At 35.7% G+C, this 15,020-nt stretch overlaps 1 protein-coding gene across 1 annotated transcript; it reads right to left on the reverse strand.

Moving 5' to 3' along the window:
* Positions 1-28: 28 nt before the first annotated feature.
* Positions 29-14,036, reverse strand: LOC306859302 (GRB2-related adaptor protein 2-like). Its single transcript, XM_079400275.1, has 9 exons — positions 13,898-14,036; positions 8,005-8,073; positions 7,520-7,639; positions 6,616-6,707; positions 6,072-6,191; positions 5,130-5,313; positions 4,698-4,802; positions 3,896-3,994; positions 29-3,059 (listed from the first exon to the last, which is right to left on the reverse strand). The coding sequence occupies exons 3-9, from the start codon at positions 7,595-7,597 to the stop codon at positions 2,883-2,885; spliced, it is 855 nt and encodes a 284-aa protein (XP_079256401.1). The 5' UTR covers positions 7,598-7,639; positions 8,005-8,073; positions 13,898-14,036; the 3' UTR covers positions 29-2,882.
* Between the last annotated feature and the right edge of the window lie 984 nt (positions 14,037-15,020).

Genomic DNA, 15,020 nt, shown 5'->3' on the forward strand with positions numbered 1-15,020 from the left:
CTTTAAACCCAAAAATAACAACAACAGGCTAATAAAATAAAAAACTAGTTTTTTATTTATTTACCCTTACGAAAATTAACCAAGGCTGTACAACAAATAAACCCCCCCAAAAAACATGGTTACTATAGTAAACCATGGCAACCACAAATTAACCATGGTTTTGCTTCACAATAGTTTAACCATGGTATTCGCAGTAAAACTGTGGTTATACAAATGTTAATCAATGCGACAGAAAATCATGATTACTACACTTTTATTCAGGGCTGCCAACTTTTGAGTTCATCTTAGAGTGAGATTGTGGGGGCGGGGCTTGGTTATGGGGGAGGGGCTTATGGAGGGGCGTGGCTTGGTGTGGAAAAAATACAAACACAAAATCATTGCAGTAGCAGAAGTGTATTAGGTATATATTGATTGTCAAAGTATTTGGTATCTGTACAGAATTTCTTGGGAGATTTACATTACATTTAATTTTCACAAACATTTTACAGAAATAGGATTAACATGTGATTAACATGTTCACAGATTAACATGTGCTCTATTGTAAGACTAGGCATATCCAGATATTTGTCATGTTTTTTTTATGATAAAGTTATATAAAATAACTGCTCAGTGCTGCAAAACAAACAAATCTGCTAATGCTAACTTAATTCTATATAAACTATAACAGCATATTAGCTACTAGCCTAAACTGGATGGAGAAACGGGGCGCCCTGTAACTCACTGACCTGCCTGTGTTCACAATTCACACGGTGCAGAAGATGGGAGGGAGAACGGCTGACTACACAGTTTATGGGAATAAACTCACTACACTGTCTGTCTGGGGGCTGTTCCATAAACCAAGATTAGAGTATAAGCCAGGCTTATTTCGGTTAGTCAGGCTTATTTTTGGTAGATTCGGTTTCATAAATCAAACTTAAAAAAGTTCAAACTCAGTTACCCCGGCAACTTATGCTGGCAAACTAACCTGGTCCGGATCAGGCTAACTGTCAGGCTAAGCTGAGCTCCTCTAACACTGACCAATAGGAACGCATCCATATTACCACGGACTCTCTCACATACAGTCAGTTTAATTTATTATCGGTCCAAAAATAATATACAGAAAATACACCTTAAATAATCAAATAAATAAAAAATAGGCTACAACCAACTGTATTTAATGTATTGTGCCCAAAATGTAGGCATTTTGAGTGACATTTTAACATTGTTGCTACTTGTGCATGCAGTTGATCAGAAGTTTCTAGCCATGCAGCCTTTCTCTCTGAATTTATGACAGCTGTACATTTTATGGTTATTAGAACATTAAAACATTACAATCTAAAATGGCTCTTTAAAGCATTAAAGCATAAAAACACAATCAAAAGTTAAAATCACTGAATTAAAAATGTAAATTTATAATAGAAATCAGAGTACATTTTAACTGATAAGAGGAACAGACATTTAACTCATTTGAGCTAGTGATTAACAGTTGCTGCTATCATAAAAATACACTTATATGTAGGAATTAAAAATTCTATGCGTCACATTTAATGTCCAACAACAAATATTTTAGCAGAATGTATATTTTATTCAGAATTCTTGCGCTAGTATTCTATTCTGCTCCGTCTGTGTAGCGCGCATGCGCGCCGCAGCGCTCGTTCTCTCGCATAAGCTCCGCCCACTCCTGACAGCTAAATGGATATATTTGCATGGCTTTCTGACATTTACAGATGTAAAAAATATACCTGTGACGTATCAGTTATGCACTGAGGAAAACACAATGTTTCAAATGCGTTAAACAGCACAAATATTCGCTGTTTGCTATGGTGGATCGATTTGATCCATGATCGACATTAAGGGCTGCTTCAGAATAAGCGTGTACGTCACATTATCCTGACTCACTGAACCTGGATAGCATTAGTCAGATTGCGTGAACTTGAATTGTCGCTTATGGAACCGCTTTAGTCCCGATTGATTTGTTAGGTTATTTCAAGTCAGGTTTTGGACTTTAATCCCCGGTTTTCTTAGCGTCTTTTATGGAACAGCCCCCAGGTCTCTCTGCGCGTTGCTTTGCGAGATCATGCGGCGCGATTTTTTTTTTCTCACTGCTGCACGAGTCTGCGTGAGAAAAGGGGGGTGTGGCGTGAGAGCGTGAGAATTGGGTCAATTGCGTGAGTCTCACGCTGAATGCGTGAGAGTTGGCAGCCTTGTTTATTACAATAAAACAATGGTTCATTTTCGTAATATTCTGTTATCGTTTACCTGTAACTTTCCTCCGTGGAACACGGAAAATAGAAATAAAGTCCTACAGGTTTGAAACAACATGCTGGTGATTAAATGATGACAGAACTAGGTTGAACTATCCCTTTGAAAATATTTGAAAGCAGAAAGATTTATTCAAATCCGCTGTTCATATTTAAATCATATAAGTCATCATATTTGCCATCCGTATTTTCCATCTTGTACAACAAAACAATAATCATACCTGTTCTGCCTGTGCCTATTTTGACAAATCACATTTGTTAAAAAGTCTCTTCTTAATACAAAAATTGGTACAGTAACAAAACCTTTGCTTACTGTAACACCGTATCTTGTGTTAGTGTGTCCTACTGAAGATCTTAAAATATAAACATGAACTGTAAGGGCTATGCACTCTATAATTCAGTAAGGGAAATGTCTAGTCATGGTATAGTTCTTTCTTCGTACCATACAAATTATGTATAAAAAAAGATTATATGAAAAAGAGAAGCAACAAAGAGCTCTCCTAAACAGTTCTGCAGCCAGTTTTATAAAAGTAATTTGAAAATACTCGACCAGTCCATATATTATTGACAGGCTTTTGGTAAGCGACTGATGGATTTGACTCTTAGTATAGTGATTCCACACCTCTGAGCAATCAGAAGACATCAGATCTGTTCTGTGTAATTGGCAGGGAAAAGACCAGTCCTGCCACGCAATCGACCTTTCCACCATGATGCATCAGAACGGTCCAGTACTTCAATGATTTCACCGAAACTGAAGCCCAGCTCATCATCTTCCTCTGCTGTGAAGTCATACATTGCTCTCACCTGTATGGTTGATCTCTAAAACACACACACCCAATGAAGCATCAGTAGAATAAAACGTACTTATATCCTTTTGAACTTTGTTCCTTAATGTTCCTAAATCATTTTTTAATACTGAGGATATGAAAGTAAAATCTCCATTTTACCAATGTATATGGATTAAACTACCAATAAATATTGGTAAATAAATAACCGTGTATAGCCATTTAAAGGTGCAGTGTGTAATTTCTGTGCATTATGAAAGAGAATTGCAAAACAAAAAAGAATTGCAAACAAGTTTCTCAAACACCTCTTGCATTAAATTGACTGGACGAACAGATAATCCAGCCCCCAAACTCATGCCATTGGTTGGTTCATTCAAATCCTCTTTGGACACTCATATTTATGAGCTAGTAAGTCTTATGATGTCAGGTGCATTCAAGTCACTTTGGTCGGGGAAAGATTTTTTAAACTCTACAACTACAAAATAATGAAAGATTGTGCATTAGTGTGTTTTTGCTTTTTTTTTTTTTTTTTTTTCTCAATTTATGAAGTTGCTGTAAACTGTGTTGTTATATCTATAATTTTTGACTGCATCTATTGCATGTTTTCTCACTGACACGCCCCCAAAACAGAAAGTTTTTAAAAAATTCAGAGTTTCTCATTCGTAATTACGACTTTGTGATAGTGCTCATGTGTGATCAACTTATAAATATGTTCTTGAACGCACAATAAGATAGGATAGTAAAGTATTTTACCATCGTAAAATATAACACACATCACCTTTAAAAAAAAAAAAAGAAGTTCACACAAGACTTCAATAAATTCTAGTGTGAAGACACTCTTTACAGCCCATGAGAATTTCTGTGTCATACCGGAGTAGGCAAAGTTTCAGAGGTTCGCCGAGGGGCTGGGCTGCTCCTCCCTTGGTGTCCCACAGTGTTAGCTTTCTCCTCAAGACTTCCTCTCTTACTCTGAGAAAAGAGCACAGTTTTATTTATCAATAAGTTCCTTTTTCTTGTTAAACAATATATATATATATATATATATATATATATATATATATATATATATATATATATATATATATATATATATATATATATATATATATATATATATACACATATAATTAAATGCAATACATATTTTATGTTTAAAATAGGGGAAGTCGTGGCCTAATGGTTAGAGAGTCGGACTCGTAATCCAAAGGTTGTGGGTTCGAGTCTCGGGCCGGCAGGGATTGCAGGTGGGGGTAGTGAATGTCCAGTGCTCTCTCCACCCTCAATACCACGACTGAGGTGCCCTTGAGCAAGGCACCGAACCCCCAACTGCTCCCCGGGCGCCGCAGCATAAATGGCACCCCCACTGCTCCGGGTGTGTTCACGGTGTGTGTGTGTTCACTGCTGTGTGTGTGCACGTTGGATGGGTTAAATGCAGAGCACGAATTCTGAGTATGGGTCCCCATACTTGGCAGTATGAAAAAAATAATAATAATTAGTTTTCATAATCAGTTTTTGCAAGACTGTTGGCACAGTTGGTTGGTTGATTGGAACAGCACTTGTACTTGTATATGTACTTCAATATGAATGAAAGCTTTTCAATAATTCAGCAAGGTTTTTCAGTTTTAAATGTGTGCACAGATGGGTTTCAATTTGACTGCTGACATGCTCGTACCTTCTGGTTGTGAGTTTGATCTGTCGCGTTGCGGTGCTGTGATGAGGTTGGGGGACCGCCATAACCACCACCTGGGGAAGGCCGAACTTCTGGTTGACTCCTTAACTGAAAATGAGGATGATTTATTGACTTTATTAATATCATTTATCTCCTGTACACACACTCTCAGCTTCATCATGTTTGACAGAATCGGCTCATAGTGCATTGCTAAAATCTTAAATGTGAAATTAAAATCTCCATCACAGTGTCTAACTTTTTGATTTTCTAACATCAACCGTGTCTCTTGAAAAACAAGAAAAATCAGGAGATAAATGAGTTCAAAGACAGTAAAAGGAAAGTTTAAGTGTGCTTTCATGGAGATTAAGTATAAACAGTAACCTAGAAGATTAACAGCAAACTGTATTTATTGATTTAAATCAAGAGATTATTTACAGGTGGAGGTGCTCGTGGCTCATTCCCACTTCCGTCCCTAAGGAAGATGTCCCTATGCTTGGATATGGAGGTGGTCTTGTAGAACTCCACAAGCTTGTTTAGAGAGGAAAACTTCTCCGTCCACAGGTAGTACTGGCACGATTTATCCTTCATAACTTTAAAATGTTGTACATCATACTCGTGTCTGTGAGCCGACATAAGAGATATAAATAAATGAATGGGAGATAAATTAAACCTAACTGTTCAAACTTATTTCAGTGTCATGACAGACTGGTATATAAAAATAATCTCACTTATAAAAAGCTATGCAGTTATTTAGCAGAAGCTTCTAACTTATTCAAGTTTGATTACCAGCCCTCGGGATGTTTTTAATGTCCAGCAATTTTTAATAAACTGGCATTAACAAAAGCTGCACAACCCACTTTCTGCACTAGAGGGAACCCTCGCTCACTCTCTGTGCATTCAGTTTGGACCTACTGTACAGGTGATTTATGAGAGGATAGCTGAAACAAATGGACTGTCTGACCGCTGTAATAAGATGGATGTTATTGATGCATTATTGATGGAGTGTTTCCATAGGCCAGATTCAGTGTGTGTGGGCCGAGATGGCTCAGGTGTGAGGCTCTAGTCTGAGGATCTTTCAGTCTCATGGCTTAAAAAAGACTGACATGACAATTTGTGGGATTACAGATGCACAGCATTTTAACGGTGACCTTCATGCGCTATCTGAAATACTAATACTAGGCTAACAGGACTGTGACCTTATCTGATTTTTTTGTTTTTATATTTTTTTCTTCTGCAGAACACAAAATGGTGGTGTATAAATAATGACAGAATTTTCAATTTTGTGCAAACTATGCCTTTAAGCAAACACACAGGCAAAATCAAAATCTGCAATTCTAATAAAAATCCACTAATCTATTCTCTCCTTATTTTTGTTACCTGACTGAGATGGAGAAGTCTCCAGGGGAACTCTGGCTGCCACGGATCAGGAAAGAACCCACCTCTCGGGACATGAGCATCTCCTCAGCCTCGCCACGACCGGCGTTCTCTTTAAACCAGCTGTAGAATATTTGGAATCCAAATACAGTTTAGCGTTAATTTAGGCCTTGTACTCTCTCTCTCTCTCTCTCTCGCCCTCTCTTTATCTATTTTATTATAACTCAAGATATTAACTACCACATTCTTAAAAATAAAGATTCCAAAAGGGTGTATTTTCAGTGTTGCCATTTTTTTGTTTTTTGGTTCCCAAAATAACTTTTCAGTGAACACTTCCTCCTAAAAGAACCATTTTGAAGGACATTTTAAAAATCTAAAGAACATTTTTTGACTATAAAGAACTTTTTCTGCATTTGAAATGGATGTTTATGGTTCTTCATAGAACCACTGATGCTAATAAAGAACCTTTGTTTTTAAGAGTGTACATGCTCACAGGTTTTTTGCATGTGGTAAATAGCAAACATTAATATCACAGGTATAATCTCACCTCAGCGTCTGCCTGTCAACATAGTTTTTAGGTATGAAGCCCTCATGACCATGTAGCTCTGCCTTGAACCACTCGTCTTGAGATCCCAGGATCTGTTTAGAGTAATATTTGTTCAAGTGAATATAAGCCCATTTCTTAAACCCTCAAAAATGGTAAATCAACATTATGAGATTAAAAGGTCACAATTGTAACATAAAAAATAAAATTATGACATAAAAACAATTTTGACAAAATGTCTAAATTATGATTAAAAAAAACATGACATAGAAGTTTAAATTATAAATTAAAATGATTAGAAAGTCAGTTATGACTTAAAAACTGAAATTATGAGATAAAAAGGCATAATTCAGACTTTTTATGTTGTAATTTTTACTTTTTAACTGATACATAGGATTTAGGACTTATCTTATAAATCCAATATTTTATTGTATGCAAGCATGATTTTATTAAGTTTTTTATTATCATTGAAAAAGTTTCAACCGTTTTATTTGTTTATTTTTTTTAAATGACTATCCATAGTATATATAGTACAACTTTCACCTGACTGGTTTGATAGGTCCAACTTTGCACCTACATTTGTGTTTAAAAACCTCTCAAACTTTATGAAGACATCATGAATGAAGACCTCATTTTCTTATCAGTCATGGAGCATCCCAAGAATTGTATAAACCCATGTTTAGCAAGTAATGTTTTTTCTTTCTGCGATGTTTCCAAGAAATATAGCTGGACTTGCTTTTACTGTTTGCTCCGTACATTGTTCCGTTTTTCTGCTAGCATCTGTAACGCTTTTCATGTGGTGGTCAATGGAAATCGTGCACTGAGTGGTCTTTGAAACCCTTTAGTTGAGGGCTTCACAACTCTCCAATCAAAGTTAGTTTGTGCATTAGAGTACTCCATCACGTACCTTTAGAATGTCTCCTTTCCGGAAGCTGAGCTCATCTTCCGCTTGGCCATTGAAGTCATACTTTCCTTTGGCCTCCATGGTGAAATACTGAGAGGTTGAACGAAGAGGAGAGTCTACAAGCTGCCATAAATGGGAGGAGATACAGAAAAATTACAGGTTGTAGTAACCAGGGTGATAAAATTAAGACAATGTAGAGTAAACGTGTTAACCTCAGGCTTGTGAAAGACCAAAGTGGTCAAACTCCTGCTGATGTTCTAGCTAAGCAGAAGTGTGCAGCTGTGGTTAGCTGGCCACTGGCAATTGTGTGCAATGCAAACGTGCACCTTTATTAAAGTGGAACAAGATGGTTCAAAAAAGGCCACTCACTACTTTTCATGTTTCAAGTTTTGACCACTCACAAAAATAAAGGTTTTAATGGAGGAAAAAAGTAAAGAAATAAATTATTGTATTAACCTATAATTGTGAATGAAGAGGTCACAACTTACTATAATACAATGCCTGTGATCTGAGGATGTTGAGACACTAGTTTAACTGGTTTCAAGAGGCCATCACACCTAAAGAAAAGACAGAGACAGGTGAAAATTAACAAACTAAAATGAATGAAACACCATAGATGTAGCCTACATGAATGTGATCTATTGTATATTCCAGGTCTTCTAAAGTCAGACCATACCTTTTGAGTAGAAAACAGACACACAAGCCATTATTTACAGATTCTTTAGGCTTTTTAAGCCTTTCTTTCAGAGAACTAACCCTTTAAGCCTTTCCATCATAAACACAAAACTCCCCCCTGTTATCTTTGCAATGGGTGCATGGGAGTTATTCTTTAAGACAATGTTTTTAAGCAAGTTGGTTGATGTTCATTTAACCAGATTGGTTGAGAAGTTTAAATGTCCTCTCTGTTCTCCTCTGAACTGGGCTTTTCAGAGTGAAGAGGAAAGGAAGGGATGCTGGTAATCAGGATAATTTCCAGCACGATCAGGAGGAAGGAGAGCTGCACAAACAGCAGAGGAGGAAATGCAGATTAAATTATATTTAATTACTAGAGTATGATGCATGTCCTTGCCCAGCCTCCATTCGAGATGGTGACCGTACAAGAGAACATGGGTAAACAAGAAATGTGGCTTTGGCTCCCTATAAGAGGGACTCTTTAACCCTTTAAAACGTTTAACCCTTAGTTGAACACAGGTTAATCAAGTCCTCTTTATAGGTCATACACTTACTTTGTGGGGCCAAAATTAAAGCCATTATTCTCTAATAATCATCTAGTCTGCTGTAGCTCTCTCACAAGTAATATGGACTATTGTTCTGGTACTTTTATGGACTCGTTTTTGAAACTCGACAGCCCTGGTCAATATTCATTTTCACTGAACGAAGAACAGTGTGTGAATAGTCTGACTTTTCTTTTAAATGGTTTACTAAACTGCTATTTTTGGTGACCTATCCCATTAAGTTTCACGAAATATACTGAAAAACGCTTCTTATTTAACAAAGGGGTCCACTTGCTAAGACCAGAGAAACACAATTATAAGGTACCAAAATATTAAAAGGACAAATTACATGGAGTAATAAAAATTAGTCTTACATAGAACCCAACCATAAGCAAGACTGTAAGACACAGACAACTATATACACCTTAAATCTTCTTATGGATCACATTATGAAGTTCTTAACATTTTTAAAAATCCTATGGTCTGTCGGACTCAAAACACATCACTACAATACACATTATTCCTACATGGACCTCTGTGAACAGCAGGGGACATTTCATCCAAAATTTCAAGGGGACATGTTTTTTTTTTACCCTCTGAAGTCTTGCAAGCAAAAATAAAATATGACTTTTTTGTTTAGTACCTTTTTCTTTTTTAGTACATTACTACCTTCTCAGAGTGTAGTAGTTCATTGCATTTTATTTTAAGATATAATTTTCCACTCCCCTCTTTGAAACGTCAAATTAAACAGTCTATTTTCTCTTCTGTGCATTTAAGAAACACCCATTTCACACATGAAATCAACAGGCGTTATTGGACTGATACGTTCATCTCTTTCTTAAACTGAAATTTTTGCTAAATGTTTTCATTCAGTACATCAGGCTCAGGCTCTTTATCACAAAAGACCATGAACAATTTGATTCTTCATAATATGTTTTTTTCCTTATAGACCTGCTAATGATAATGATCTGCTGCTAGCATTGTGGGGTCTCTGCCTTTTTCTTTCCTGTAAATACAGGCATTGAGAACTTTATTCTCTCAATAGCTTTAAATGATTTCAAAGTGTGCTGCATCATTGTTTGCAATATTGTCTCATTGTTGACAAAGATGTTTTGCCAACAATAAACCAGCTGATGTATGCTTTCTTCATTAAATACTGTCCATTCTTTCAAAGAAATGCATGTGCATCTAATCATGCCTCTTGGATTAGATTATTATGATTTATTTAAAAAAAAACTACTAATTTGTACTGTTTTTGCATGTTTTTTCAAGATATTTTGTTTTTGCAAGGATGGGAACATTCTAGAGGTTTCTGTAACATTCTGTAATATTCTAATACAGAATATACTTTTGACAGACTCGCTTTTGGTAACTGTTTATGTTCAACCGTTGTTAGCTAAAATATTATGCATGTTCCATGTAAATTTTATGCATAACAGATTAGCTTGTATAAGTTGTCAACATATATATATATATATTAGTTTTCATGAGCACTGTTAATGATATACAAAAAGTAATATGCCTTTCAAATTCCATAAAGAAACAATTCAAAATAAAAGCGAAAAATGTCATCTATTTCAATGTGTCACCTCTAGACTCTGAGACATGGATTTGAAGTCGTCTGATCCCACCCTCTCCCCTCTGGCCTTGTGAAAAACCATTTCTCAGATGAGCAGCGATTAGATGTGAGAGCTGATCTGTCAGTCATGTTAATGTACTCTGTCAGTTCCACAGTGCTCAGTTATTTTTGCCTAAACTGAGCTCCTGTCGTAGAGCAGACGGGGACAGAGGAGACCCAATAATGCATGTTCAAAAAGCAACAACTTTACAAGAAATGAAGAGCAAATTGAGCCAAACGTGATAATTGGAAATATAATGTATTCCCTGACTGTAAGTGTTACAGAAACACTGTCTGCTCTCTTTTCAATGATGCACAATTAGTGAAGTTTGTGAAGGGGACAGCTGTTCTGTTTTGATGTTGTGGATTAAACCGACTTAGACTATGAAAGAGAAAGAGAAAGAGAAAGAGAAAGAGAAAGAGAAAGAGAAAGAATATAATGAAAGAGACACAGAATACATTAGACCAAATTAGATCCTATCTTTGCGTATAGATGCTTTAAAGTGAGTTAATATTTCTGAAAACTGAAGTTCTACATTCCCTTGTGTTGTGTGTGTGTGTGTGTATGTATATACAGTCAAACCAAAAATTATTCAGACACCAGATACAATTTTTGATATATTTTTACTAGTGGGTGCAGGACGCTAGTTAATTTATGTTAAGTGAGGATAGCAAAATAAAGAGAACTGTGATATATTATACCCAAAACATCTTCCTACAGTGGACTACCAGTAAAATGTTATCAAATATACAAGTGCAAACATAATTAATCCCATATAGGATGATTACATGGATTTATAGTGCACATATACGAGATCTCATTCAACATTTCTCATCGCTGTATCGTGCCGGCGCCTTTACGACTCACTAATTTTCTGGAGAAGACGTTTGTCTTCAGTGTATCCAAGGTAAGAATTTAAATTTTTAAAACTGAAAAAGTAATTATATTGTTTACCAATCATAATGTTAACCGAAACATAGTTTGGATTTTTGTCTCGTTATATTTTAGACATCATACTCAGATCGTGCCATATTTTTCCTTTTATTTCTGGCGCCAATGCCTAAACTATAATGCTGTATGTCTTGAAGTTTCTTACGCCCTCTAAAAGTAAAAGACACTAAAAAAGCTCATACTTAAACTGCAAAGTTTGGCACCGGGCTGTGTGCTCACAATAGAGGAAGATTACAATGATGAGGTCAAATGGCTAAAATAACAGAGAAGCTAGTGTAAATAAGGTATGTTAGCCTGGGACAGAGCTCGATTTGAAGAGTAAACAATAAGTCTGTTGTACGTTTAACAATAAAGTTTGATTGTATCAATATATGTGTATATTCTATATCCCGTGATCCAACAGAGGATAAGAGGTACGGAGAATGGATCAGATTTTATAGGGAAAGACTGCCTGTTTGTTCTTCATAAATCAGTGGAATCAAATGAGTTTGATTGTATGCAAATAATTGTCCATACTTGGACAAACAATACCCCAAATTATGATAATATGGACCATGTGTACTGCTTATTTTAGTGATAAGTAACTGTTAATTTGTGGTGTAGCGATCACAAAACTCAGTTTATAATAATAAAATTCGAACTTTATTAAAGACAAGTACACTCTTAAAAAATGCTGGGTTAAATACATCCCAGTGATTGGGTTGTTCAGACCCAGCGGTTGGGTTACTGCTCAGAAGGTTGGGTTAAACAACCCAGCATGTGTTCTGCCCAATATTTACCCAGCACTTGGTTGTATTTAACCCAGCATTTTTTAGGGTACACTAATACAAGTGAAGTGATACTAAAATAAAAATAAATGAAGACATCAAATGCAAAAGCCGTCTGAAATTTTCTTCTAAAAACATTTTTATCAGGCTCTTATGTTTATGTTCAGTTATTTCACTGTAATCACAATGAAAATGACCTATATTTGCCTGATAAAAAATTATAATTGTTTAAAAGAATTTCAGATTGACAGATTTTTACATTTGTGATTTAAATGAGGCATTTCATTTTTGTGAATTATGCCTTTAAATGTTGCCCTGTGCCCTTGTTTACACAGAAATAATTTGTTTATGATAGAATATTATATCCGATACAATTATTGTATTTCCTGAAAAAAAATTAACAATGGAGCTGACTGCTTATTTATTGCAAGGGCTTAAATATGGAATTTAATCTAACAATGCTCTTTGTGTTTTACAGGAAGCTTGAAAAAAATCTCTCACAAAGCAAATTACCAGAAAAGAGGCAGAAAAGTCAGTGTCAAAGTGTCTAATCGATGATGGGAGGAAACTGTTCTGCTAAGTCATGTAGTGGAGAGCAAGATGGGTAAGTCTTAATATTTTCTTGATTTTTAAATGGAAATATAATCTTTAAAAAGACAAGAAACATCTGTCTTAACTGAAAAAGTGGCACAGTTGTTGATTATTTGTTGTCTTTTCAAAGGGCCGTTGTGAGAGCGAGGACTGAGGAGCTGCACTGTTGGTTTGTTTGTTTGTGAAATGCATTTTACAGTTTTCAGATATGAATATACAAACGATAGTTATGCCAAATAATATTTGTCAGGAGCTTTACTTTAACTTTAAGATACTTATGTTTTGTAAAGTTGTAAATATACAAGTTTTAATGGTCATCTTCAAATGATTCCAACGAAACCTTGCTTAAAGCATTAATTCCGAATAAGTTAGTTTTTCAGGAAGCTTAAAAATTACTTTTTTTTTTTATATATAGATACTTGTGTTTAATAAAGTTGTAAATGTACAAGTTATGATAGTCATGTTTAAATTATTCGCAATAAACTTTGCTTAAAAGCAGTGTTTAGGGGTTTACTGTAAAATCAGGTAACCCAAGCAGACAAATATGTTAGCCCATGTGAATACCTGTTATGGCCCATAACAGATATCGGCCCAATTGCAACCCTTATGGGCCCCACATGGATGTGTTGGCTGGGAATAGACCTATATTTTGGTGTGACTGTGTGTGTGTGTGTGTGTGTGTGTGTGTGTGTGTGTGTATACCCACTTCTTTAATTCTTTAATACTACTGTTTTCCACATAACTGAAGATAATATTACTGATAGAATAATAGCAAAACTATAAAACAACATAGGCTACTTTATGTTGATTTCGTAACTACCAAACACTTGTAAATTTAGTATTTTACATCATAGCTATATTTGAGCTATTTTTAAAAGGTATTGGACTTTCCAATACTTCCAGTGTTGGACATTGTCTGCTCTTAACTCGCTATCCTGACCAGCATTAATATTTAATGTTAATTTCATAGAGTAGCCTACGCACGCACAATTGTCTACGAAACTAATTTTACACGTTTAAACAGGTCTCTAAATCAACAGACTTGCACATGTCTTTAAATCAACAATTTAGTATCACGAGAAACACAAACGCATAAAGGTTTCAAGACCAGAAGCGAAAAGTTGAAACGAGCATCAGTGTGTCAGCGCTGTCGCAGTGGATGCAACTGTTAAACTTCACTCATCTATTTTGATCGTTTATACTTTTAAATAAAACTAGAGGCAAACCAAAATACTTTACCGTAGTCTCGCTGTTTCACGCTCTGGCAACGAAGAAAATATAAAGCACCTGCAGCAGAAGTAACCGGCTCAAATCACCCAGTAGGCTACTCAAGAGCTAGTCCGCTCCCTGCATGCTCTGCTTGGCACACTATGCGCTCAGAACGAGAACGAGAACGAGAGGAACATTGTCTCCGCCCCTTGAAAAAGGCAGAGTGATAACTCTGTATCTATCACTGTGTGAAATATTCAGTTACTTTCAATGGGGTTGATTTTTTAATAAAAATTAAAATTATTGTCATTTGGTAGCCTACCACCTTATAAGGTGGTCGTAAGCTATACCTAAATGACTAAAAAACATTGTTTTTTTTTAAATATATTTTTGATGTCTAAATATATGAACATCTTGTAGAATATGTCAATTTTGTGTTTACCATAATGCTTCGAAAACATTTTTAAAACATATAACTGAATGTAAATGGAATACCCCCAAAGCTATTATTCTGATAACATTTTAAAACATCTATAGGTAGCCTGATATGCAAGTTCCTATGTCATTTTTTTCTAGTAAAGTGTTAACCCAGCCTACATGCTTGTGTTTGTTTGAGTAATGTCTGCACTTAGAGAGCACTTCTGCTAGAGTGGCAAAGCATGCGACAGGAAACCCTGAGATCAGCTTGCTGGAAGTGTGTGGTTTCTCTCGCTCTCTTTCTCTCTCTAAAACACCATATAAGAATGCTAGTCTCTATTTAAGCATTTAGCAACACCCAAACAAAGTTTTGCATATTCTATATTTTGAGCAATTTGATAAAGGTTCCTGCTCAAGTTCATGGATGTTAAGGCTTTGATAATATGGTCCAGTTCAGGACGTAATGTGCTCAGAGTCAGAGCATATGTGCTTATGGCAGTTGGGTGGAGTTCCCCCTGTGCAAACCTTTTATGCACCTGCAGGAATCAGGCCAACACCTCAAGCCACATAATCATTGACATGACTAAAAAAAAATATACCATGTGTTTTTTTTGAACGTTTTAAGCAAGTTTAGTTTTTAACAAAATGGTAAAATTACAGAGAAGAAAGAAATATGAAAATAAAAAGAAAAATGTGACCCCTCTGAAAATACTGTTGGTTAATATCAAAGTGGATC

This window comes from Barbus barbus, assembly GCF_936440315.1.
Source record: "Barbus barbus genome assembly, chromosome: 3".
Taxonomy (NCBI): Eukaryota; Metazoa; Chordata; class Actinopteri; order Cypriniformes; family Cyprinidae; genus Barbus; species Barbus barbus.

Excerpts from the sequence above, each read along its gene's own strand:
- LOC306859302 (XM_079400275.1), bottom strand. The coding sequence starts at position 7,597 with ATGGAGGCCAAAGGAAAGTATGACTTCAATGGCCAAGCGGAAGATGAG. Across the intron at positions 6,708-7,519 it reads GGAAAGGAGACATTCTAAAG|ATCCTGGGATCTCAAGACGA; the intron begins GTACGTGATGGA and ends TACTCTAAACAG. Across the intron at positions 3,995-4,697 it reads ATCAAACTCACAACCAGAAG|AGTAAGAGAGGAAGTCTTGA; the intron begins GTACGAGCATGT and ends CTCTTTTCTCAG.